The sequence below is a fragment of the Barbus barbus genome (genome assembly GCF_936440315.1).
Source record: "Barbus barbus genome assembly, chromosome: 46".
Classification (NCBI taxonomy): Eukaryota; Metazoa; Chordata; class Actinopteri; order Cypriniformes; family Cyprinidae; genus Barbus; species Barbus barbus.
In genome coordinates, this window is record NC_136724.1 from 23688826 (window position 1) to 23713544 (window position 24719).

Sequence of the window (24719 nt, forward strand, 5' to 3'; positions counted from 1 at the left end):
CCTTTCTTCTGCTGCTTCAGGCCATGCAGCTAGTTTTGCTACTAATAATTTTATTAAAAGACTGGAATACTATAAGTGTAATTCCCTTTCGAGGGAACTTCGAACTGCATCCTCTAGGGGTCGCTATGGGGGAATGCCTTGGCTTGATCGGTGTCTTGAAGCATATATCTAATCACAACAATAACATTGGCCGACGACAGCCTATGGCGTTACTACCTGCGCGGCCACAGTATAAAGGGGTGCCGGGAAAATACGTCATTCTCTTCTTCGTCTTCACTGACCGTTTGTTTATGTTAGCAGAAGCTAAGCACGACTAGGAGTGTATATTCTCTCGCACGGAGGCTTTGTTCTGATACCTGCAGTTTCACACGGCTCGCGGGTTGTGTGTGTGTGGTGAAGGGCAAGCGAATTCAGCTCTCGAGGGAGTTGAATGTGCTCGTGTGCTCATCGTGATGCATTCGCAGGCCTACTGAGAGGGAAGGTGAGTGCTTCACTTTTTACCCAAATTGTAATACCCGTGTCTGCATGAGTGTGTTCGCCTCTCGCTGGAATAGCAACACATTCGCGGCGGCAGCTCCGTTCTCGCTTGATTCCGGAGGTAATCTAGCGCGTTGGCGGAGCATGTTTAGCTCCCGTGGGAACTGAATACATGCTGCGCGTTGCGACTGCGGTGAGGATTATCTGACAATTGCCCGCGATTTGCGGTTCATGAGCAGAACAGGGAAAGGACCTGACGGGAAATCTTCCCTATCAGTAAGGAATTACGATGTGGAAATGGACAGATGATTTTTAACATGTTCTAACCACATTGTACTGCACTCCGGGAGCCCTCTCTATCCTGTGGATATGGTCTTACCTGTCAGTACTAGATCCAGCCTGGATGATGGCCTACATCTTCGGCCTCATGCTTGCTGGATCATGCAGCCAAGTCGCTAGGCTTCTGCAGGAGCCTCCTTGGCCTTCAGGTCCCAGTATAGCGTTGCAACCCAGGACTTGCGGGTCCTTCATTCAGGCTGAGCCTTTTTCGGAGATTATTGCTTCGTGATGTGCTCCCTGACCTCCTGGCTGGGTGTTTGCTTCGAGAAGCTGCCCCGGCCAGGATGCGCTACTCGTGTATCGCATCGAGAGGCTTCCTGAGATTTGAGTCACACTGTCCTTATGGTTGAACCAGTGAATCACCCCTCCGTACACTGCTTTCCCAGAGGTACGAGTGAGAGGTGTTTCTGCGGGAACCCTTCCTGAGTGCTTTAGCTCTGAGGAGCTAAAGCTGAGGATGTATGGTTTTTGGCTAACCCGTGGTCTATGCTCTCTATCAAGATGGAGAGCGTAGAACTACGTTCGTGTGTCGTAGGGACCACCTCAGCCCGAGGGCTGAGAGCGCCGCTCTGAACATGGCAGTGCTCCAAAACCTCACTGCGGGAGGTTCTTTATGAGCTCTGTGGCAGTGACACCAGGAAGTTGGTCGCTTGCTGCCTCCCTGTTGAGTTACCCTGTTGGTCAGGCCTGGCAATGCTCTCCTCACCTAGAGGTTACTTTTGAGCTTGCCACTCCCGGTCAAGGGTCTGAGGGCTCCTCTCACTGTTCTGTTCCCTCTGGAGCTCCGTTGAGCAGCAACTTCAGGTTGTTAGGCTCCTCTCTGCCTCCCTGTCAGGTTGCTGTCCTTGTTGGTTGAGCTCAGCATAGGCCTCCGCTCTCTAGAGCTCTGCCTTGGTAGAGTTAGCATTGCTCCCCTCACTATAGAGGGTCACCTATGAGCATGCTGCTCCCTCCCAAGCTCTCCTTGTTGGTCGAGCTGGCATTGCTCCCCTCAACTTAGAGGGTCACCTATGAGCATGCCGCTCCCTCCTGAACTCTCCTTGTTGGTGGAGCTGGCATTGCTCCCCTCACTATAGAGAGTCACCTATGAGCATGCTGCTCCCTCCCGAGCTCTCCTTGTTGGTTGAGCTGGCATTGCTCCCCTCAACTTAGAGGGTCACCTATGAGCATGCCGCTCCCTTCTGAGCGTCTGAGTTCCCTTTCATGCTGAGAGTTAAGTTCTCCGCTCTTCAAAGCTCTGCAATGGTAGAGCTAGCTTTACTCCACTCATCATAGAGGGTCACCTATGAGTATGCTGCTCCCTCCAGAGCATCTGAAAAGACGGTGTTTACAAATCCATGTTATGGTAAGTGCGCACGCTAGTCTTTGTGCACTTTCTGAAAGCCAGGTTGTGGTAAGATCGCACACCGTGTTTTGCGGTCTTTCTAAAATCCTGTACGGTATGGGTTACGCGCTGCGGCTTCGTACCCATTCTTTGAGTCGGTCAGGCCCCGGTTTCACCTTGGGCCCCACTCTACCTATGTATGTGCTGAGTTCCCTCTCATGCTGAGAGTTAAGTTCTCCGCTCTCCAGAGCTCTAAAGCCATGGTAGAGCTAGAATTGCTCCCCTCACTATAGAGGGTCACTTATGAGGATGCTGCTCCCTCTCGAGCATCTGAAAAGAATTCAGCTCTGTGAGTCAGCAACTTCAGGTTGTTAAGCTTCTCTCTGCCTCCCTGTTAAGTTGCTCTCCTTGTTGGTAGAGCTAGCTTTGCTCCCCTCAGCATAGAGGGTCACCTATGCGCATGCTGCTCCCTCCCGAGAATATTTCAAATCCATGATATGGTAAGTGCGCACGCATGTTTCTGTGCAATTTCTGAAAGCCACGTTGTGGTAAGATCGCACACCAAGTGTTTTGTGGTCTTTCTAAAATCCTGTACAGTATGGGTTACGCGCTGTGGCTTCGTGCCCATTCTCTGAGTCTGTCAGGCCCCGGTTTCACCTTGGGCCCCACTCTACCTATGCATCCCCAGTGATACTACTTGAACAGGGTGTTGTTACCAAGGATCTGTTAGGGTTAGAACTGAGACAGTTCCTTCAGCGAGCTCTTGCAGAGCAAGCAGTAGCCCCTGGGTGACAGGCCAAGACTTGGCTCGGCTCGGTTCAGAACGGCACAGCTCAGTTCGGCTCGGGTTGCGTTTCCACTGCAGTTTAGTACCGCTTTAGAGTGGGCGGGATTATTCACGTGTCGTTATAGTTGCGCCGCCTCTACTGCCGCGACTCCTGAAAAACGTTTTATAACTTAGAAAATCATAAATATAATAAACACTAACTGACATAAAATATTACAAAATGTAAACTTATTTTATTCCAACTAGATTTCAAGGCAACATTTCTCATTTTTATTTAGTTTATTGATGTACTAAATGAAGCTAAAACTGAAATAATAATAATTAATGAAATATAAATTGTATGTTGTATAAATTAATAAAAACTATGTAGACATTTAAAAAAAAGACAAAAACAGAAATAATTGCTAAATTTAGCTAAATGTAAAAATAAAAACAATAATTTAAATATTCATAAAAAAATTATAATAGTTTATCCGTTATAGTAAAATAACACTTTCTGTGTTTTTCAAAATTCTGCAACATTTTGGGAAATTATGGGGGGAAAGTTTTTAGTATTTTGAAAAATAAAGTAGTTTTGAGTATGTCAAAAACAAAGCTTAATGAGTAAATTTTTCAGACTATCCTTTGGTCACTACAGTAAATGTGACATTGATCGTGTCTCCTTTGTGTCTCTCCCTGCTCTTTGGAACATTCTCAAATCATTCTGGATAATAAGATCATTAGGTTTTGTGTCTGCTTCAAAAAAAATCTGAAATTTTTTCACAGCTGTTATGCTGATAGCACCACTAGAGACCAAAATGTATTTACACGAATAGAAAATCTTCATTAATTACTGGTCTCAATTTTTGAAACCATTGCATATTGCTTACATTTAATATAGTTTATCACCAAATGACACCCTCTGGTGGCTGTATCTGTACACTGCAATGGTCATGGTCATCAGCACAGTATCATGATAGACTGGAGTATCCAATGAACCAGGCTCATAACTTCAGTGTACATTTAGTATTTGAAATATCAACATTAACTTGTACATGTATCCAAAACATGTGAAATGTTTCCAATGATTTCAAATTATTTTAACAGTAAAAATCCAAGATTTATATATATATATATATATATATATATATACAGGTCCTTTTCAAAAAATTAGCATATTGTGATAAAGTTCATTATTTTCTGTAATGTACTGATAAACATTAGACTTTCATATATTTTAGATTCATTACAACACAACTGAAGTAGTTCAAGCCTTTTATTGTTTTAATATTGATGATTTTGGCATACAGCTCATGAAAACCCAAAATTCCTATCTCAAAAAATTAGCATATCATGAAAAGGTTCTCTAAACGAGCTATTAACCTAATCATCTGAATCAACTAATTAACTCTAAACACCTGCAAAAGATTCCTGAGGCTTTTAAAAACTCCCAGCCTGGTTCGTTACTCAAAACCGCAATCATGGGTAAGACTGCCGACCTGACTGCTGTCCAGAAGGCCATCATTGACACCCTCAAGCAAGAGGGTAAGACACAGAAAGAAATTTCTGAACGAATAGGCTGTTCCCAGAGTGCTGTATCAAGGCACCTCAGTGGGAAGTCTGTGGGAAGGAAAAAGTGTGGCAGAAAACGCAGCACAACGAGAAGAGGTGACCGGACCCTGAGGAAGATTGTGGAGAAGGACCGATTCCAGACCTTGGGGGACCTGCGGAAGCAGTGGACTGAGTCTGGAGTAGAAACATCCAGAGCCACCGTGTACAGGCGTGTGCAGGAAATGGGCTACAGGTGCCGCATTCCCCAAGTCAAGCCACTTTTGAACAGAGAAGCAGCACTGGACTGTTGCTCAGTGGTCCAAAGTACTTTTTTCGGATGAAAGCAAATTTTGCATGTCATTCGGAAATCAAGGTGCCAGAGTCTGGAGGAAGACTGGGGAGAGGAAAATGCCAAAATGCCTGAAGTCCAGTGTCAAGTACCCACAGTCAGTGATGGTCTGGGGTGCCATGTCAGCTGCTGGTGTTGGTCCACTGTGTTTTATCAAGGGCAGGGTCAATGCAGCTAGCTATCAGGAGATTTTGGAGCACTTCATGCTTCCATCTGCTGAAAAGCTTTATGGAGATGATTTCATTTTTCAGCACGACCTGGCACCTGCTCACAGTGCCAAAACCACTGGTAAATGGTTTACTGACCATGGTATTACTGTGCTCAATTGGCCTGCCAACTCTCCTGACCTGAACCCCATAGAGAATCTGTGGGATATTGTGAAGAGAAAGTTGAGAGACGCAAGACCCAACACTCTGGATGAGCTTAAGGCCGCTATCGAAGCATCCTGGGCCTCCATAACACCTCAGCAGTGCCACAGGCTGATTGCCTCCATGCCACGCCGCATCGAAGCAGTCATTTCTGCAAAAGGATTCCCGACCAAGTATTGAGTGCATAAATGAACATAATTATTTGAAGGTTGACTTTTTTTTGTATTAAAAACACTTTTCTTTTATTGGTCGGATGAAATATGCTAATTTTTTGAGATAGGAATTTTGGGTTTTCATGAGCTGTATGCCAAAATCATCAATATTAAAACAATAAAAGGCTTGAACTACTTCAGTTGTGTTGTAATGAATCTAAAATATATGAAAGTCTAATGTTTATCAGTACATTACAGAAAATAATGAACTTTATCACAATATGCTAATTTTTTGAAAAGGACCTGTATATATATATATGTGTGTGTGTGTGTGTGTGTGTGTGTATGAACAAAAGGCATTCTGACCAGTGTAAGTCTAAATGCATTGTGCATCTGCTGCATCATGTGTCCATGTTGAAAACTTGATGGATAGACCCCATATGCTTCAGAGCACTGGTTCACATAGCGTGGTTGATGCCTGTCACTGTCCCTCAGAGAGATGACAGAGGGGCCATACCCTTCAAGTTGTCTTGTTTACATGGCATTGTTTCCTTTACTTTAGCCTTGAGGACAAAGATAACCTGTTAAAATCCTTTGAGTCCCTTTGTGATGGAAGAGATCAGCTAGGGTGGTGTCATGCTTTGAGACATAGTATGTAGGACATCTGTAGATGTCCATTATTGGCATGAACTCTTTCTACTTAAGTTACATGACCTATTGAGGGAGAACAATGCCTACTCAATGCCATACTTGATTGCTAAACTACCTTGACTTTTTAAAAGTTAAGGCTACATCTCATTTAACAATGTTAATGCACACATTGGCTCTAATTTATTGAAAATTGTCACTGCTTGAAATTTTCATTGTCAGTCTTTACATCCTTAAAAACCTTGTTTACTGCCTACAGATGTTTTACAGTATGTGCGTCAGAGCCTCCTCTTATATATAGTATGTGCTAAGCTTTATGGAACTCTTAATATAGCACAAGTGACAAGTGTTAAAATTGCCACACTTTCTTCATCCTCTCAAGTGTTGAGTAACCCCCTCCCTTCCCAGACTCCTCCTTTATTCAACACGTCTGTCAGAGCCACTGCGTCACCTTGAGCAACAACAGGCATTTGTCACATCTGTCCTACCCAGTGAGTAGTTCTGTACTGGACAGTTCACTCTTCTGAAACATTCATTTGGGACCATTAGAAAAGGTAACTCAACTATATATGTTTATCTACAGATTTTATATTGTTTAGAATTTTTAATATGTATTGTAGTCCGTGTTGGGTAAGTTACTTTCAAAAAGTAATTAATTACAGTTACTAATTACTTCATCAATATTGTATTTAAATTACTTTACTAATTACTCTGTCTGAAAAGTAACTTAGTTACTCAATAAGTAACGTAAGTATTCAAATTGCTAATTAGGCTAGCTTAAAATTCCTATAAACCTTAATATAAATCTTAATATAAAAATTAATATAAAACTCTTTATTCTTTCAATTTGAGTAAAACATAGAATAGTTTAGCCTTTTAGCTTTAAAACAACTGTAATACTTAAACTTTTTTTAATAAAAAAATGTAATCTTCTTTGGTTAACAAATATACTCTGAAAAATATCTGACTTACAAAAAGCTTAAAAGTTAAACAATACATTTCAGTTTGGCAAGATGTTCAGGAAAAGCCCAACTAGTAAAATCCGTACAGGTTTATGTAAAAATAACACGTTAACTAATGTAGGTAAGAATAAATTACAGAAATGATCTTCTCTGCTGAATAAAGCAATGTCAGATCGCGCTGTTCTTATGAAGCAAATTCCTCATAGTAGTATTTTTTGCATATAATGAGCTCCAATACGGAAAAAACCGTACTTCACTTTCATACGGATTACATAATCAGAAATATTAGTTTTCGATTTGAATTCGTTCATTTAAAAGTAGAAACTTTAAGCTGTTAGATACGAGAAAGACTGCACCTCGCTTTCATACGGATTACATAATCAGAAATATTAGTTTTCGATTTGAATTCGTTCATTTAAAAGTAGAAACTTTAAGCTGTTAGATACGAGAAAGACTGGTCTTGCTTTACTTTCATACGGATTACATAATCAGAAATATTAGTTTTCGATTTGAATTCGTTCATTTAAAAGTGGAAACTTTAAGCTTTCAGATACGGGAAAGACTGGTCTTGCTTTACTTTCATACGGATTACATAATCAGAAATATTAGTTTTCGATTTGAATTCGTTCATTTAAAAGTGGAAACTTTAAGCTTTCAGATACGGGAAAGACTGGTCTTGCTTTACTTTCATACGGATTACATAATCAGAAATATTAGTTTTCGATTTGAATTCATTCATTTAAAAGTGGAAACTTTAAGCTTTCAGATACGGGAAAGACTGGTCTTGCTTTACTTTCATACGGATTACATAATCAGAAATATTAGTTTTCGATTTGAATTCATTCATTTAAAAGTGGAAACTTTAAGCTTTCAGATACGAGAAAGACTGCACCTCGCTTTCATACGGATTACATAATCAGAAATATTAGTTTTCGATTTGAATTCATTCATTTAAAAGTGGAAACTTTAAGCTGTTAGATACGAGAAAGACTGCACCTCGCTTTCATACGGATTACATAATCAGAAATATTAGTTTTCGATTTGAATTCATTCATTTAAAAGTGGAAACTTTAAGCTTTCAGATACGAGAAAGACTGCACCTCGCTTTCATACGGATTACATAATCAGAAATATTAGTTTTCGATTTGAATTCATTCATTTAAAAGTAGAAACTTTAAGCTTTCAGATACGAGAAAGACTGCACCTCGCTTTCATACGGATTACATAATCAGAAATATTAGTTTTCGATTTGAATTCATTCATTTAAAAGTGGAAACTTTAAGCTGTTAGATACGAGAAAGACTGCACCTCGCTTTCATACGGATTACATAATCAGAAATATTAGTTTTCGATTTGAATTCATTCATTTAAAAGTAGAAACTTTAAGCTTTCAGATCACCTTTGCTGTTACTTAGAGTTTTGGGAGATTGACCTGCATTATTGCAGATGATGTGGATTTAATTGCATACATTAATACATTTAATCACATAAACCAGAGCACCAAATAAATCTTGACACAATGACAGTTTGTAGTAGTTAGCTGATGCCTGATTAAAAGGGTTTTAGCAAGTATTTGGACTCTGGTTTGACTTTTGATATGAAAAGTTCTGTAAAACTGAGTTTATACCTGTGGTGACAATGCAATTTAGTTTTAAAATAACACAACAGTGGCAGAAGTTCAGTTTGCAATTTCAATTTCTTTATTCTATTTATCTAGAGACTAATGGATTCAAAGAGACACCAGATTTTGGAAGATGGGAGAACTTCATTCTTCATCATGTCCTTTCTGTTTAAGGGAGAGAAAATAGGTAAGATTAATTTATCTTATTAGAAAGTATAATAAACTTTGCCCATGAAAATAGGGCACTAACAGGTCTCTCAATAAACTTGGCATTCAGGAGTTTTGCTTATCAAGGCTTTTGTGACAACAGCATATTATTTTCTAATTGAAAGTTATTGAATCATTTGTGGGTATGTTTACACAGTCCTTTATTAGTTCCTTTCTTCCTTTCCATTTTAATTTTAGTTTGTTTAGTTTATGTCAGTTAATGATGGTATGCATCACATCTGCCAAGTCAATTAACATTTGTATGCGGATAACAAACACTCACCTTAGAGCCAGTGTCACGGCTCTTGACTCTCAGCTTGTTGACCTGAGATTCAGCAATATCAGCCCTCTCCTCTGCCTCATCCAGCTCATGCTGCAGCTTACGGAACTTGCCCAGATTAGAATTGGCCTGTTCCTCCTAATTAAAAACAAAAGGCTGTTGCAAAAACAATATGTAGAGCAGTATACGGTAAAGGGATGACCCAGAAATGAACTCACCGCCTCCTCAGCAGTTCTCTTGTAGGACTTGACCTTCAGCTGGAGTTTGTCAACAAGGTCTTGAAGGCGAGCCAGATTCTTGCGGTCTTCCTCAGTCTGTTAATAGATTTTTGATTATTTTTGGTCCATGTGGTTTGTGGATGGGGATGGGGATATCATATTGAATAGAGAAAGAGACCTGGTAGGTGAGCTCCTTGATGCGTCTCTCATATTTCCGGACTCCCTTCACAGACTCGCTCGCCTTTCTCTGTTCCAGCTCCACCTCGTTTTCCAGCTCTCTCACCTACCCAAACCAAAAATAATTTCAAATTCATCAATTCTTTAGAAAGTTATTGATCACTGAATCCAAATACTCATATATTATAGTTATCTTCATGAAAGTGAATATAAAACATTATTAAGAACTAAATTTGATAAACTAACCCTGGCTTCCAGTTTCTGGACCTGCTTCTTGCCTCCCTTCATGGCGATCTGCTCAGCTTCATCCAGACGGTGCTGCAGGTCTTTGATGGTCTGCTCCATGTTCTTCTTCATGCGCTCCAGATGAGCACTGGTGTCCTGCTCCTTCTTCAGTTCCTCTGCCATCATGGCAGCATCAGTGATGGCCTTCTTGGCTTTTTCCTCAGCATTCCTGCACTCCTGCACTGCCTCCTCAACCTCAGTCTGAAGCTGATTATTATCTCCCTCCAGCTTCTTCTTCTGATTCAGCAGGCTAGTATTCTAAACAGACAATATTGACATTCATATAGTCTCTTGATGATATTATATACTAATAGAGGGTTTGAAGTTTTTGTTAGTGTGAATATGTGGACAGATGTGTCATACCTGAGAATGCAGGAGCTGAACTCTCTCACTGACGTCCAGCAGTTCCTGTTCAGCCAGTTTCCTTCCTCTCTCAGTCTGTTCCACCAGGGATCTCAGTTCGTCCAGTTCAGCCTGCATCAGATTGTTGCGTCTATCCACGATGGCGATGTTCTCTTTGAGATCATCATTACTGCGCAGAGCGTCATCTAGCTGCAGTTGGGCATCCTGTGAAGGACAAATTTTACAAATAAAAGACATACAGAATCTCATAAGATTTCAATTTTGTTTTACAAATTGTTGGTAAAGCATACTTTAAGATGTCCATGAAGACCCTTGAGTTGCTTCTGGGCTTCTGATGCCTGTCTGTTAGCCTGGCTGAGCTGAATCTCCATCTCATTGAGGTCTCCTTCCATCTTTTTCTTCAGTCTGAGAGCTTCATTCCTGCTGCGAGTCTCTGATTCAAGTGAGCTCTGCAGGGTATCAATCATTCTCTGCTGGTTCCTCTTGGACTGCTCCATCTCTTCATCTTTCTCAGCCAGCTTACGTTCAATGTCAGCTTTGATCTGATTGAACTCCAGCTGAGCTCTAAGTATCTTGCCTTCTTCATGCTCAAGGGAACCCTATGAAGCGAAAAATAGATAATTTAAAGAAATGTCAGATGAATATGAGTTTTGGGGGAAAATGCTGTTTTTCGTTTACCTCAGCCTCCTCCAGAGCAGTTTGTATCTCTTGTTTCTCCTGCTCCAGTTGTTTCCGAACTTTCTCCAGCTCATGAATATTCTTCCCACTCTCACCAAGTTGCTCAGTGAGGTCAGAAATTTCCTCTATGCGATAGAAATAACACATGACCTCACAAATGCAAGAAAGTAAATTAATGGTTTGGAGATGTAACACCATCCTCACCTTGGAGATTCTTGTTCTCTCTCTTCATGCTCTCTAGGTGGTCCAGTGACTCCTCATATGAATTTTTCAATTTAAAGAGTTCAGTGCTCAGAGATCTAGCTTCTTTTTGGGTACTTTCCAGTTCAGTTTGGGATTCCTCATACTTCTGCTTCCACTCAGCCAGGACCTGGTTAAATTTAACAGGGCCAAATAGTATTAAAGAATTATGCTGGACACTCTCCATAGTTAGACATTTATAACTTTAAATGCTTTTAAGGTAATGACTTTCACTCTTTACCTTGTCAAAGTTTCTTTGCTTCTTGTCCAGAGCAGCAGCAGCAGCATTGGATCTCTCCACATCCACCATGAGATCTTCAATCTCATTCTGCAGCCTGTGTTTGGTCTTCTCCAGTGAGGAGCATTTAGCATTAACAGCTTCCACAGCTTCTTCTGCATCTTGCAGACGCTGAGCCAGCTTCTTCCTGTAATAAATAGTCAAAATATATCATATATCTGAAGCATCATTCATTACACTGTATTTGAACATGTTTAAAGGCTGCAAACCCTAGTGGAAAAGTCAGAAGATATTTTGTGTATTGTTACTGAAGACCAAAAATCTTAAGATTTAAATATTCTTTGTTTCTTACTTGGCATCCTCCAGCTCCTCAGTCCTCTGGATGGCATCAGTTTCATACTTGGTTCTCCACTGAGCCACCTCAGAGTTTGCCTTGGACAGACTACGCTGCAGCTCAGCTTTGGCTTCTTGCTCCTCCTCATATTGCTCCCTCAGCAGATCAGCATCATGACGAGCAGACTGAACTGCATGGGCCAGGGCATTCTTAGCCTGGAGACAAACACATATTTAGTGCCAGTGGATTTTTATTTCTTTACTTAAATATTTAGCAAAATTTTGGACAGAGAAGGAGATTTTGAAAACCTTGATTTCCTCTTCTAGTTGTCTCTTGAGGTCTTCAATCTGCTGAGTGTAGGACTGCTTGCCTCTGGTTAACTGAGACACCAGGGAGTCTTTCTCCTCTAGCTGTCTGGACAGTTCACCTGAAATGCAATATTAAAAAATGTATCATTACGGCACCTTTGGTAACATAACATAATATTTTGTTTTCTTACCATTTTCAGTTTGCAGCTTGGCTTTTTGCATGGTGAAGTCATTGATTGTGCGCTGGCCTTCCTCAGCTTTGGTTCTGTACTCACTCATCTGGTCTTCCAGAGTTCTGCACATTTTCTCCAGGTTTGCCTTGAGAATGAATTATAAGATCGTTGATTACTTTCTTTCACTGGATTATTTAGACTCTTAGCATCATTTCTTTTACTTACCTTGGCCTTGGCAAGCTGCTCCATGTTGGAGACCACATCATCCAGTTCCAGTCTGAGTTCACTCTTCTCTTTCTCCAGCTTCTGCTTCACTCTCTGAAGGTTGTCGATCTGCTCTCCCAGATCAGCTACACTGTCGGCATGTTTCTTCCTCAGTGTAGCAGCGGTGGCCTCATGTTGCAGAGTGGACTCTTCAAGGTCTCTGCGCAGTTTCTGTAACTCAGCTTCACGTTTCTTGTTCATCTCAATCTGGGCAGCAGTGGCTCCGCCAGCCTCCTCCAACCTCTCACTGATCTCCTCCAGTTCTCTGGACAGATCAGCTCTCTGTTTCTCAACTTTAGCACGGGCAGCTCTCTCAGCCTCCAGCTCTTCCTCAAGCTCTTCAATTCGGGCCTGATATGAGGAAAACCCTAGTTAATGCTAGCATTCTCTCCAACTATGTAACCTTTTAAGAATGATGAATTTTACCTGCAGCTCCTTCAGTTTCTTCTGGAGTTGGGCTGCCATTGCCTGCTCATCTTCAATCTTGCTATTTAGCTGGCTTACTTCAAAGTCTTTTCTGCCAAGTAAATAGGATGACACAAAATGGATTAAACTTCTTTTAATATTAAAACAGAATTTTAAATATTTTATAATATGTTACATATATTACTTCTTTAGCCGCTCCTCTATCTGCTGCTTATCATTTTCCAAATCCATCACATTCTCTTGAGTCAACTTCAAGTCACCCTCAAGCTTTCTTTTAGCTCTCTCAAGATCCATGCGGATTTTCTTTTCTTGTTCCAGAGAACCTTCAAGCTAAATTTAGGGCAAAATAATTATAACACTTACAGTATAAATAATTATAAATTATTATGCAATTTCATTTGAATTCTAGTTGTATGCGTTCTGGCTCTTACATCATCCACTTGTTGCTCCAGCTTGGCTTTGGCTTTAGTGAGAGTGTTGACTTTGTCTTCCTCACTCTGGAGGTCATCCAGCGTTTGCTGATGGGCCTCCTGCAGAGCTTTCTTCTCCTTGGTCAGCTTAGCGATGATCTCATCCAAAGCTGCCATCTCTTCTGTCAGGTTTTTAACCTGTAGAAATGTGTCATTGTATCAGTGGACTCCTTACAAACCATTTTTACATCTCTAACATGTGTTGAAAACTGACCTTATTCTCAGTGGCGTGTTTCTCTTTCTCCACTTTGGCCAGAGTGAGTTCAAGATCATCAATGTCCTTCTTGAGCTCAGAACATTCATCCTCCAGCTTTCGTTTCTTTGCAACCAACTCTGCATTCATTTCCTCTTCATCCTCCAGTCTCTCAGTAAGCTCTTTGGTTTTAGCCTCAAGCTGGATCTTGCTCTTGATCAGACCCTCACATCTCTCCTCAGCATCTGTAAGATTGTCTTGCTCCTATCAGAGTGAAAAAATAATTTATTATTAATTTAGATTGGTGTGTGTGTTTGACTTATGAAAAGTAAAAACTTACAGACTGCACTGAAAGTTGAAGGTCATTCTTCTCTTGGAGAAGAGAAACCATCTTTTCTTCAAGCTCTTTTCTACGGGCTTCAGATTTGGCGTAAGCCTCCTTCAACTTCAGGAATTCTTCCTTCATGTTGGCCATTTCTTTCTCAGTCTCAGCAGATTTCAGCAGAGGCTTAATCTTGAAGTAGAGCTTCATCCAGGGCCAATTCTTGACACCCATGAAGGCACGTACGTTCCACTGGATAACAAGCAAGGCATCTCTGTAGATATTGAATAAGAATGTTCAGTCTTGCATTATAAATTGTAAGTTGGAGAAAATAAATAAAGTCTGAAGAGCTGAAAATTAACCTTCTGTCCACAATTTTCTGGAACTCAATTCTTGATAGAAAACCACGAGACCTGGACTGAATTCCAGTAATAATAAGTGCAAGACGGTCGTCTCGCATCTCCTCAAGAGTACCCAGAAGGCCAGCTTTAAAAAACACCTGAATAGCAAATAATTGTGTCAAAAAGAATGAAAATGGAACAGTGGCTTTGTAAAAAGTTATTGTTAATATAAAAATACCTTAGTATGTCCTAACTTGTACTGGCTGTGATCGATATCTAGAGAACCCAGAAGTTTTTCTGCACCCTTCTTGTTATCAATGAACTGTCCCTCAGGGATAGCAGCAGGATTTAGGATGCGGTATCTTCAAAAAAGAAACACATTAACAATCATGTTTTGCTTTTAGTGTTTTTTTATTTTTTTATTGTTTTTTTTAAATATATGTATTTATGTTATATAACAGAGTTGGTGATGAAATTTGCAATAACTTAACACACAATGTTATTTTGTAGAACACAAAAATAATTTAGTTTCATAGTTACCGTTGTTTAAAATCTCCATACAGGATCCTGTTGGGAAATCCCTTTCTGCAGATTCTGATGCCCTCCAGCACACCGTTACAGCGCAGCTGGTGCATGACCAGAGGATTCTCCATCGCTCCAGGAGTCTTAGTCTCATTGGGGATGATGCAGCGCACAAAGTGAGGGTGAGTTTGTTTCAAGTTGGTCATCAGCTTGTGCAGGTTCTCCTGTTGGTAGACCATAAAGAATTTGAATGTATATGCAATAAAACCATGTGAAACAAAGCAGTGTTATATATTATTAAAGAATCTTACATACCCTATGGAGGGCCGACACTGTCTGGAATGAAGAACCCTTCTTTTTGGTACCTTTGCCACCCTTACCTCCAGAATCTGCAGATGTGAAAAACATTACATTTTTTGTTGTTACTATTATACAGTAAAATTAGTGCATATTATATGTTCATGTCACACATTAGTGTGTACTTGCCTGAGTCAGCACTAGCATAATTAGCAAACAGAATACCCAACAGCTTAACAGTTGACTTCTGGAACAACCCTACAACAGTCTCATTGAGAGGGTCCTTGTTCTTCACCAGCCAGTTTGAAATGTTGTAGTCCACAGTGCCAGCGTAGTGAACCAGGGCAAAATGGGCTTCTGGTTTGCCCTTGACAATCCTGGGCTTCTGGAAGTTAGGATTTTTGCCCAAATGGTTGTCATAAAGCTTAGCTTTGAATGTTGCATCACTGGCTTTGGGGAACATGCACTCCTCTTCAAGAATGGACATGATACCCATGGGCTAAAAGGAGACAGTCAATTTGTGACAGTCAATATGTCAGTATGACTAAAAAATAGGACCCCCCCCCACCACCACACATATAGTATATTCATTAATATTCACCCACCTTCTCAATTAGCTCAATACAAGCCGCTAAGTCCATGCCAAAGTCAATGAACTCCCACTCAATACCCTCCTTCTTGTATTCCTCTTGCTCCAACACAAACATGTGGTGGTTGAAGAACTGCTGCAACTTCTCATTAGTGAAGTTGATGCACAGCTGCTCAAAGGTGTTGTACTGCAGGTGGAATATATTGTATAATCACACTGACAAAGTAACAAAGAACTGAAGTTCTTGAATAACAATAATCAGTTGATGTCAGCTTACATCAAAGATCTCAAATCCAGCAATGTCCAGCACACCAATGAAGTACTGGCGAGGCTGTTTGGTGTCCAGGGATTGGTTGATTCTCACAACCATCCACAAGAACATCTTCTCATACACTGATTTTGCCAGAGCACCAATAGAGTAGTACACCTGACAAAGGATATTAAATTTGCTGAATTTGACACTGCAAACTTTACAGAGTGATTTGTCAGGGATGTGAGAGATACAGTTTTGTTTGTATGTCTTGGGAAGACTGTAATGTCCATTAGAATATTTGGTAACACTTTACAATGTTTCCTTTAATTTATTACCTAACACGAACAAACAATAAAAAATACATTTATCGCAGTATTTATTCATCTTTGTTAATGTTAGTTAATGAAAATACAGTCGTTCATTGTTAGTTCATGTTAATTCACAGTGCATTAACTAATGTTAACAGGCACAACTTTTGATTTTAATAATGCACAAGTAAATGTTGAAATTAACTAAGATTAATAAATGCTGTAGAAGTATTTATTGTTCATTCTTAGTTCATGTTTACTAATGTTAACTAATGAACCTTATTGTAAAGTGTTGCAAAATATTCTTTTCATTTGTTACCTGTTGGACACTCTGTCCCTTGGTGACCCACTCATTTCCTACTTTGACTCTTGGGTGGCACAATCCCTTGATCAAGTCAGCTGAGTTTAGGCCCATTAGATATGCGACTTTGTCAGCATCTACATGTTAAAAAAAGAATACAGAGCTATGACTCTATATACAACATATTTTGGACTTTTTCCATTTATAAAGTTGAGATTGCAAATTATTCTGACCCTCAGTCCCATCAGCCTCTGCCTGTTCCTCTCGTTGCTTCTGCTTGAACCTCATGTTGCCGTAGTGCATGACGGAACCAACCATTTTGTAGATGCTGTTCTTCTCCTCTTGGGTGAAGCCCAGCACATCAAACGCTTCCTACAGCAAATATACAGAGCGTGTTAAAATGCTTAAAGTGGAAGTGAAGCAGTCAGTCAAGTGTACATTATTCAGTAAATTGATTTCCACTTTAATTAAAAAATTCATAACAAACATTATTAATGTAACAGTTTTAAAGAAAAAAGGATGTTTTGTTTTAGCTTTTGGAGGAAGGGCGCCTCCATCTTGCAGTACCACAGCGTGTGACATCACGGGGTTGGTTCGGTACACTAGCCAGTAAAGTAATATAAGCATTTCTTTACTTTTTGATCACACAAATGGTATTTTAACACACAAATGTTTTGGTTTTCACCATAATTTGGATGAATATTCAACATATAAAATATCTATGTCAATATCACCTCATTACGAAGTTTTGATCATTGTATCCCAAACATTGTTTTCATAATGCGAGGCGCAACGTGATGTAAACAAACAACACTTCATACAGTATCGTTCATATGGCATTATGTCAGACCTTTCAGACATATTTGCATTACACTGGCTCGTTCACCAGTAGTGGTATAACATATTTTATGTTCACCTGCTGTTAAGTTTAACTAATCACCTCTCTGAATGATCGTGCTAGTGCTGCTTTATCATTCTCTCGTTTTTAAGCCTCGTCAGTTTAAACATTAAAACGTTTAAGCCATTCAAAAGCGCATCAGCATGAAAGTGATATCAATGCAGTACTCGTGCGCTGTGACGGATTGTTTCTCTGCACACATGCGCAAAATTGAGTACCAAATTGAGTCCTCTTTCTAGTCTGCTAGAGAAAATGCACAGAATATTATGTCAGAATGGCTGTTTTGGCGAGTATCCACGTAAATGCGATTTGTTTCCGACCCGCTCTTCACCCCAAATCAGAGCAGGTTTTCGACTTCTAACGGCAGTACTGCTCGGTCCCCTCGCCGTATCTGTTGAAATGCATGAGCAGTTGCACTGATCATGGGCTCAACAGTCCTTTCAGGTTTGTCTTCCTCCATTTCAATAAGCGTGTGTACATAATGTAAAGATATACTTATTATTTTACTGGCCAACGGAGCGAATCAACCCCGTGACGACACACGCTGTGGCACTGCAAGATGGTGGTGCCCTTGCTCCAAAAGCTAAAACAAAACATCCTTTTTTCTTTAAAGTTACATACATTAAAGTTTCTTTAAGTTACATCAATCATTTTTAATTAAAGTGGAAATCACTTTACTAAATAATATAAACTTGACTGACTGCTTCACTTCCACTTTAATATTCTTCTTTTTGGCAAGTACATTAAAAGTGTTCCTTAAGGAGTAGATGGGCAAAATTAAGAATCATTTAGTCATTTTAAAGTCGTTCTAAACCTGTATGACGACTTACTTCTGTGAAACACAAAAGGAGATGTTTTTCCAACATATTCACGCTACTCTTTTCCTTACACAAAACTATCATAGCTTCTGAGGAACAAGTTGTGTGGACCTTTACTTTTTGGAGCTTGATAGCCCCTGATCATTACATGTTTTTACTGAATGGAAAAGCCAGGACAAAAAAGTAAAAAGTCCTAATGACAGAATTTAACATTTTGGGTGGACTATTTCTTCTAATATTTTATAACATGGTATCTTGTATTGTGAACTGTCTATGTGTGAACAAACACCCACATCAGTGGCCACCAGCTCATCACCGTCATCAATAGAAGCCACTTGTGTCTCTCCTTGAGAGATGAAGGAGTAGTCAAAGGGGTTGTTGGTGATGAGCAGCATCTCTAAGGAGTAATGGGAACAGAGATAAAAAAAGACAGTAATTTGAGACAGTAATAGCAAATGATATGACTGATGATTTTACCCAGAAGTTCTGGTTTCTTCTGAGACAGGATCTGGTAGAAGATGTGGTAGTCTCTCTCAGCCTTGAGCTGGAAAGTCACACGAGACTTCTCCAGCAGATCTAAATGAATTGATGCATAGATGAATAACAAACCAGATGCATTTCATCAGTGTCTGATTGTTGAAATGATGTTGGGCAGTAAAGTACTTACAAGTCTCAATGTCAGCAGAAGATAACTTTCCACTGACGCCAAAATGGATACGGATAAATTTACCCTGTAAACATAGCATAACATGCTCATATAGAATATCATGAAACCAATATAAAATGACAACACTAATGTGAACCACACTTACAAATCTGGAAGAGTTGTCATTTCTGATGGTCTTGGCATTACCAAAAGCCTCCAGAGCAGGATTACATTGGATGATTTGATCCTCCAGAGTACCCTGAGCATCAGATGTTTATATTAATTGTGTAAAACATTTGTTAAATTCATACTTCATACTTTCATACATATTTCCTTACATTAAAACAAAGGTATGGGAAGATATATTTATGTAGACATCATTAATTTATATAAATGAATAAAAATTGTATGCTATGCTAAGGTATATTCATTCATCCAGCATTAGCCATTCTTTGCGAATTAAACACCTTTTTCTCCGCTGATGCATCCTTCTTGCCGGTTGTCACTGCTGCAATGCTTGCAAAGTACTGGATGACTTTTTTAGTGTTCACAGTCTTTCCAGCACCGGATTCTCCACTTCGAATAAAAATGGCTCATTAAAAATTTCATAATAAGCAGCATAGAAAGAAAATACTGGTGAAAGGACGAATGTTATACTACATCATGATATGCATTACGTACGTGATCAGGACAGACTGATTTTCTCTGTCTGTGAGAAAAAAAACACAAAGTTTCTTTGTAATTTATATACACATTGCATTATAAATCTCCAAAGAATATTACAAGTTAGATCATCACCTGACAGCATGTACTGGTAGGCGTTGTCAGAGATGGAGAAGATGTGAGGAGGAGCTTCACTCCTCTTCTTTCCTCTGTAGGCATTGACGACTTCCTGGTTGTACACCGGCAAAAACTTGTAGGGGTTGACCGTGACACAGAAGAGCCCAGAGTAGGTCTGTAAGAGATTCACAGCAGGTTCAGATCTGCTCATACGTGATAAAGTGAATCTGTGAGTGTTTTAAGACTCCACTCACGTAGATCATCCAGGCTGCGTAACGCTCTTTGAGGTTAAACAGCACAGCGGGCTCGTGCAGGAAGGTGAACATCGCCATGTCCTCAATTTTATCAAACTTTGGCGGGTTCTGAGGGTGAACATCAATCTCCTTCACAGTTACGGTCTGTGGATATTATACAAAAGATGTTTCACTCCTCAAATCTAAAGAACTAGGTACTCTGCATTGACACCATTACTGTAAATAAACTATCCAGAGATTAGACCATACCTTCCCAAATTCAGTGTTAACAGTGGCTTTGTCACCGTCTCTACTGGTGACGGTGGCTTTGACATACTCAACCTCAGGATCAGGAACAAAGCATTCCTTCTTCATGTCGAAGGCCCGAGTTTGGGCCTCCAGACGCTCCTTGTCTGACTTCCGTAAGAACGGAGCAGCAGGCCCAAACTCTGCCATCAGAGCATCCCCCATCTTTCAGTCAGGCTGAGGCAAAGATGACAAGATTCTCTGAACTTATAAAACTTGTTTACAATTAAAAAAAACAACAACATAAAAAATTTGAAAAATTGACACTTATGACTGGTTTCACAAAACCAGTCATAAGTGTCAATTTTTCGAAGTTGACATTTCTACATCATCTGAAAGCTGAGTAAATAATCTTTCCATTGATGTATGGTTTGTTAGGACAATATTTGTTTGAGATACAACTATTTGAAAATCTGGAATCTAAGGGTGCAAAAAAATCTAAATATTGAGAAAATCACCTTTAAAGTTGTCCAAATGAAGTTCTTAGCAATGCATATTACTGATCATAAATTAAGTTTTGATATATTTACGGTAGGAAATTTACAAAATACATTCATGGATCATGATCTTTACTTAATATCCTAATGATTTTTGGCATAAAAGAAAAATAGATAATTTTGACCCATACAATGTATTTTTGGCTATTGCTATAAATATACCCCAGCGACTTAAGACTGGTTTTGTGGTCCAGGGTCACATATATAAACTTATGCAAATATATACTTATGATGGTCAGATTCACCGATTCGCATCGGTGTATTTGCATAAAAGTTAATGATGCGATGCATAGATTTAAAAAAGTGTGCATTGGGCACAAGTTGGCATTTCTATTACGATGCATCGTTTCTAAAATATTTGCATCGGTAAAAAATTATTTGTGTATAATTATTTGTAGATGTGCTATACTTTTATTTAGAGAGTGACCAATAATTTGTGACCAATATTTTATAGATACATTGATTTATCCTCTCTAAACTGTCTCAAGCACGTTCTCTCATCACCACTGCTGCTACGTGAATATGACGTATCACAACACCACGGAGACCGAGGTGTGTCCTGAAAGTCACATATAGATTAACATGGCAGAGCTAGAGCTGCATCTTCCACCAAATAATTACAATGAACCAAAGAAATAAAAGCAAACTATCTATACCATATTGAATTGCATAGCATCTTTTTTTTCCCATTGCATCGTATTGCATTGTGTTGAAACAAATCAAAATCAGATCACACTACGCAGTCAACATAATAGGGGTGAATCGCATCACATCGGTAGCTGCTTCATATGTATTTTTAATCTGTTGTATCGTTGGCTATGCATCCAGATACGTGTTGAATCAGCCTCAGTTATGGAGATGCACATCCCTAATATATACTATATTACTGTATACAAATTAAGATAATTATCATGAGCATGTCCACCATATACTTGATATTTCTAATCAGCTCTTGCTCTATTAGTAAACAAGATTCAAAATGGAAATATTGCATAAAAAGTGACGACCATTATAAAAGCCTTCCTTACCAGACAAAATCGAAGAAAGTCAAAGTCCTTGCAATGAAAAATAAACATCATTAATAAAGAGTCATCCTCTTCTATTGTTCAGTCCTCATGAACAGTTTAGTCTAAATTATCTGTGCTGCTGTAAAGCAATCAAAATTGTATTTTATACAAACCATCTTACCTTTAGGTGGTACAATGATGTGAACTTGCAACACTGTGCTGTAACGTATCTCTTTATATAGAGGCACAATGACTGTGACGTTGACTCTGTATTTGGTCTGGGTCACTTGTGTGTGTGGCTCTTTCTGGGTGGCTGAAAAAAATCTTTGTGTGTGTCACAATAGTTTAGCATGTGGTGTGTGGCAGTAGTGTGAAGATCAGAAAGGATCTAAATCACAATGGTGCTATTTTTGTCCCATATGTGTTATTTCAAATTTCATATATATATATATATACTATGAAATCTAACAAAAAACAAAAAGTTATAGAAATTATATAACAAAAAAAATATCAAAATGTTATTTATATGAAAATAACAAAATATCAAAATGTACACTTAAATTTGTATATTTTGTTACTTTTTGCTAAACAATCAAATATCTTTCTATTTACAAATTATTTTTTTGGAGGGGGGGTGGACAGAACATTACAGTTGTGGACACTTTTGTATAATGCATCAGTTAAACCTGCTTCACAACATCTTTTTTTAAATCAAATCATAATCATACAAAGCCTATTAAATTCCACCAACAACTGTCTGCTATGCAGACGATGTTTTGTCTCACATTATGGACAGTGCAATTATTTCTTGTCACATACACATGATATGCTTCAGCTGCGCTAGTATGCTTTTCTAGAACTGTGTGTCGTTTTCTGTCTTCAAAGAAAGGAAGGCATGCACTGGGAATTTCACAGGTTTATCTTTGTGCTCAAGGATAAAGACAAGGTAACAATGCCTCACAAGCAAGATGGCTGTCACAGAACAGTAAAATTGTCAGTAGACAGCTGTAACGGCAACAATGGATATTTGCGACCTCTTGTTCTCGCCTAATGCAGAGACAGCTGCGACTCTCTTGCTTGCTCTTGTCTGTAGCTATGACCTTCTTGACTGCCCAATGATAAATCCATCACTTGTGTTTTATAGGTTGTACCAAGTTCATGTGCAGCATTCAATTGAACAACAGCTTCATTCATGTTCATCCAGCTCTTCCAGCTTTAGAAATATTACCAAAATAAATACATTAAATGATTATGTAAGAGACAAAATGCAATTTGTATGTTTAAAGAAGTGTATATATTCCAAATACATTACAGCAGTCCTGCAGGTACTGTAACATGGAGGTGATTGTCATTTTAGTAGAAAGAGCATGATGTGCAGGTCAAACTAACTGTCTTAGCCCCAGATCTGTTGCTAAATAGCGATAATGTACAGCATTGATTTGTAGGGGAGCCGCGTGAGCCATCACTCAACCTTTTGTGAGGTTTCGGGCCTGCCTTGACCTCTCGTCTCTCAGTTATTCTGCGCCCTCTCAACAAGAACCTTACTTAGTCTTAACACTTGGGCAATCTATTCTAGGCCCCTCATCCTCCACAGCGCCTCATTCTCAGCTGTCTGCTCACCCTGGTTTATCAGCACTCAAGAATAAGAATGGAAGAAACAGTGGCACTTTATGGCTAATGAATTTTGTAATTTGAGCTTCCTTTTGTCAGTAGTATAGAATGGTCTTGCATCTGTTCAGTTAAATAGGAATCCATTGTGTCTCAACGTCCTTTCCTCTGCTTAAAATTGAATATAGTTGATCAATAAATGACACCCTCTGGTGGCTGTATCTGTACACTGGTCATGGTCATCAGCACATTATCATGATAGACTGGCGTATTCAATGAACCAGGCATTTATCAACATTAACTTGTACATGTATTCAAAACATGTGAAATGTTTCCAATGATTTCAAATTATTTTAACAGTAAAAACCCAAGATTTTATATATATGTGTGTGTGTGTGTGTGTGTGTATGAAAAAAGGCATTCTGACCAGTGTAAGTCTAAATGCATTGTGCATCTGCTGCATCATGTGTCCATGTTGAAAACTTGACGGATAGACCCCATATGCTTCAGAGCACTGGTTCACATAGCGTGGTTGATGCCTGTCACTGTCCCTCAGAGAGCTGACAGAGGGGCCATACCCTTCAAGTTGTCTTGTTTACATGGCATTGTTTCCTTTACTTTAGCCTTGAGGACAAAGATAACCTGTTAAAATCCTTTGAGTCCCTTTGTGATGGAAGAGATCAGCTAGGGTGGTGTTATGCTTTGAGACATAGTATGTAGGACATGTGTAGATGTCCATTATTGGCATGAACTCCTTCTACTTAAGTTACATGACCTATTGAGGGAGAACAATGCCTCCTCAATGCTGTACTTGACATATTGTTTAACTACCTTGACCTTTTAAAACCTAAGGCTACCTCTTATTTAACAATGTTAATGCACAAATTGGCTCTAATTTATTGAAAATTGTCATTGCTTGAAAATCATCACTGTCAGGCTTCTATGTTCAAGTCTTTACATCCTTAAAAACCTTGTTTACTGCGTAAATATGTTTTACAGTATGTGCGTCAGAGCCTCCTCTTATATATAGTATGTGCTAAGCTTTATGGAACTCTTAATATAGCACAAGTGACAAGTGTTAAAATTGCCACACTTTCTTCATCCTCTCAAGTGTTGAGTAACCCCCTCCCTTCCCAGACTCCTCCTTTATTCAACACGTCTGTCGGAGCCACTGCGTCACCTTGAGCAACAACAGGCATTTGTCACATCTGTCCTACCCAGTGAGTAGTTCTGTACTGGACAGTTCACTCTTCTGAAACATTCATTTGGGACCATTAGAAAAGGTAAGTCAACTATATATGTTTATCTACAGATTTTATATTGATTAGAATTTTTAATATGTACTGTACTGTATTGTACTGTAACGGTATGACCATTTTTAATCACCTTTGCCACGAGTTAATGTTACTTCAAGTTTTGGGAGATTGACCTGCATTATTGCAGATGATGTGGATTTAATTGCATACATTAATACATTTAACCACATAAACCAGAGCACCAAATAAATCTTGACACAATGACAGTTTGTAGTAGTTAGCTGATGCCTGATTAAAAGGGTTTTAGCAAGTATTTGGACTCTGGT

The 24719-nt window shown here is 39.3% G+C and overlaps 1 protein-coding gene across 2 annotated transcripts; it reads right to left on the bottom strand.

Annotated features, from left to right (window-relative positions):
- Nucleotides 1-8615: 8615 nt before the first annotated feature.
- On the bottom strand, nucleotides 8616-21739 carry LOC306864935 (myosin-7-like). Of its 2 annotated transcripts, XM_079409239.1 has the most exons (39): nucleotides 21711-21739; nucleotides 21551-21577; nucleotides 19990-20202; nucleotides 19741-19884; nucleotides 19505-19661; nucleotides 19388-19415; nucleotides 19174-19282; nucleotides 18873-18965; nucleotides 18728-18791; nucleotides 18538-18636; nucleotides 18354-18457; nucleotides 16578-16716; nucleotides 16363-16481; nucleotides 15760-15909; nucleotides 15499-15669; nucleotides 15083-15392; nucleotides 14912-14985; nucleotides 14615-14820; nucleotides 14313-14436; nucleotides 14096-14232; nucleotides 13752-14007; nucleotides 13433-13675; nucleotides 13180-13356; nucleotides 12933-13078; nucleotides 12749-12839; nucleotides 12284-12673; nucleotides 12077-12203; nucleotides 11886-12004; nucleotides 11596-11792; nucleotides 11247-11430; nucleotides 10970-11135; nucleotides 10766-10890; nucleotides 10378-10686; nucleotides 10088-10291; nucleotides 9686-9982; nucleotides 9441-9545; nucleotides 9263-9358; nucleotides 9048-9182; nucleotides 8616-8722 (listed from the first exon to the last, which is right to left on the bottom strand). In XM_079409239.1, the coding sequence occupies exons 3-39, from the start codon at nucleotides 20188-20190 to the stop codon at nucleotides 8702-8704; spliced, it is 5817 nt and encodes a 1938-aa protein (XP_079265365.1). In that variant the 5' UTR covers nucleotides 20191-20202; nucleotides 21551-21577; nucleotides 21711-21739; the 3' UTR covers nucleotides 8616-8701. The 2 variants fall into 2 exon arrangements, with proteins under 2 accessions (XP_079265365.1, XP_079265366.1); XM_079409240.1 differs by lacking the exon at nucleotides 21551-21577.
- Nucleotides 21740-24719: the final 2980 nt, after the last annotated feature.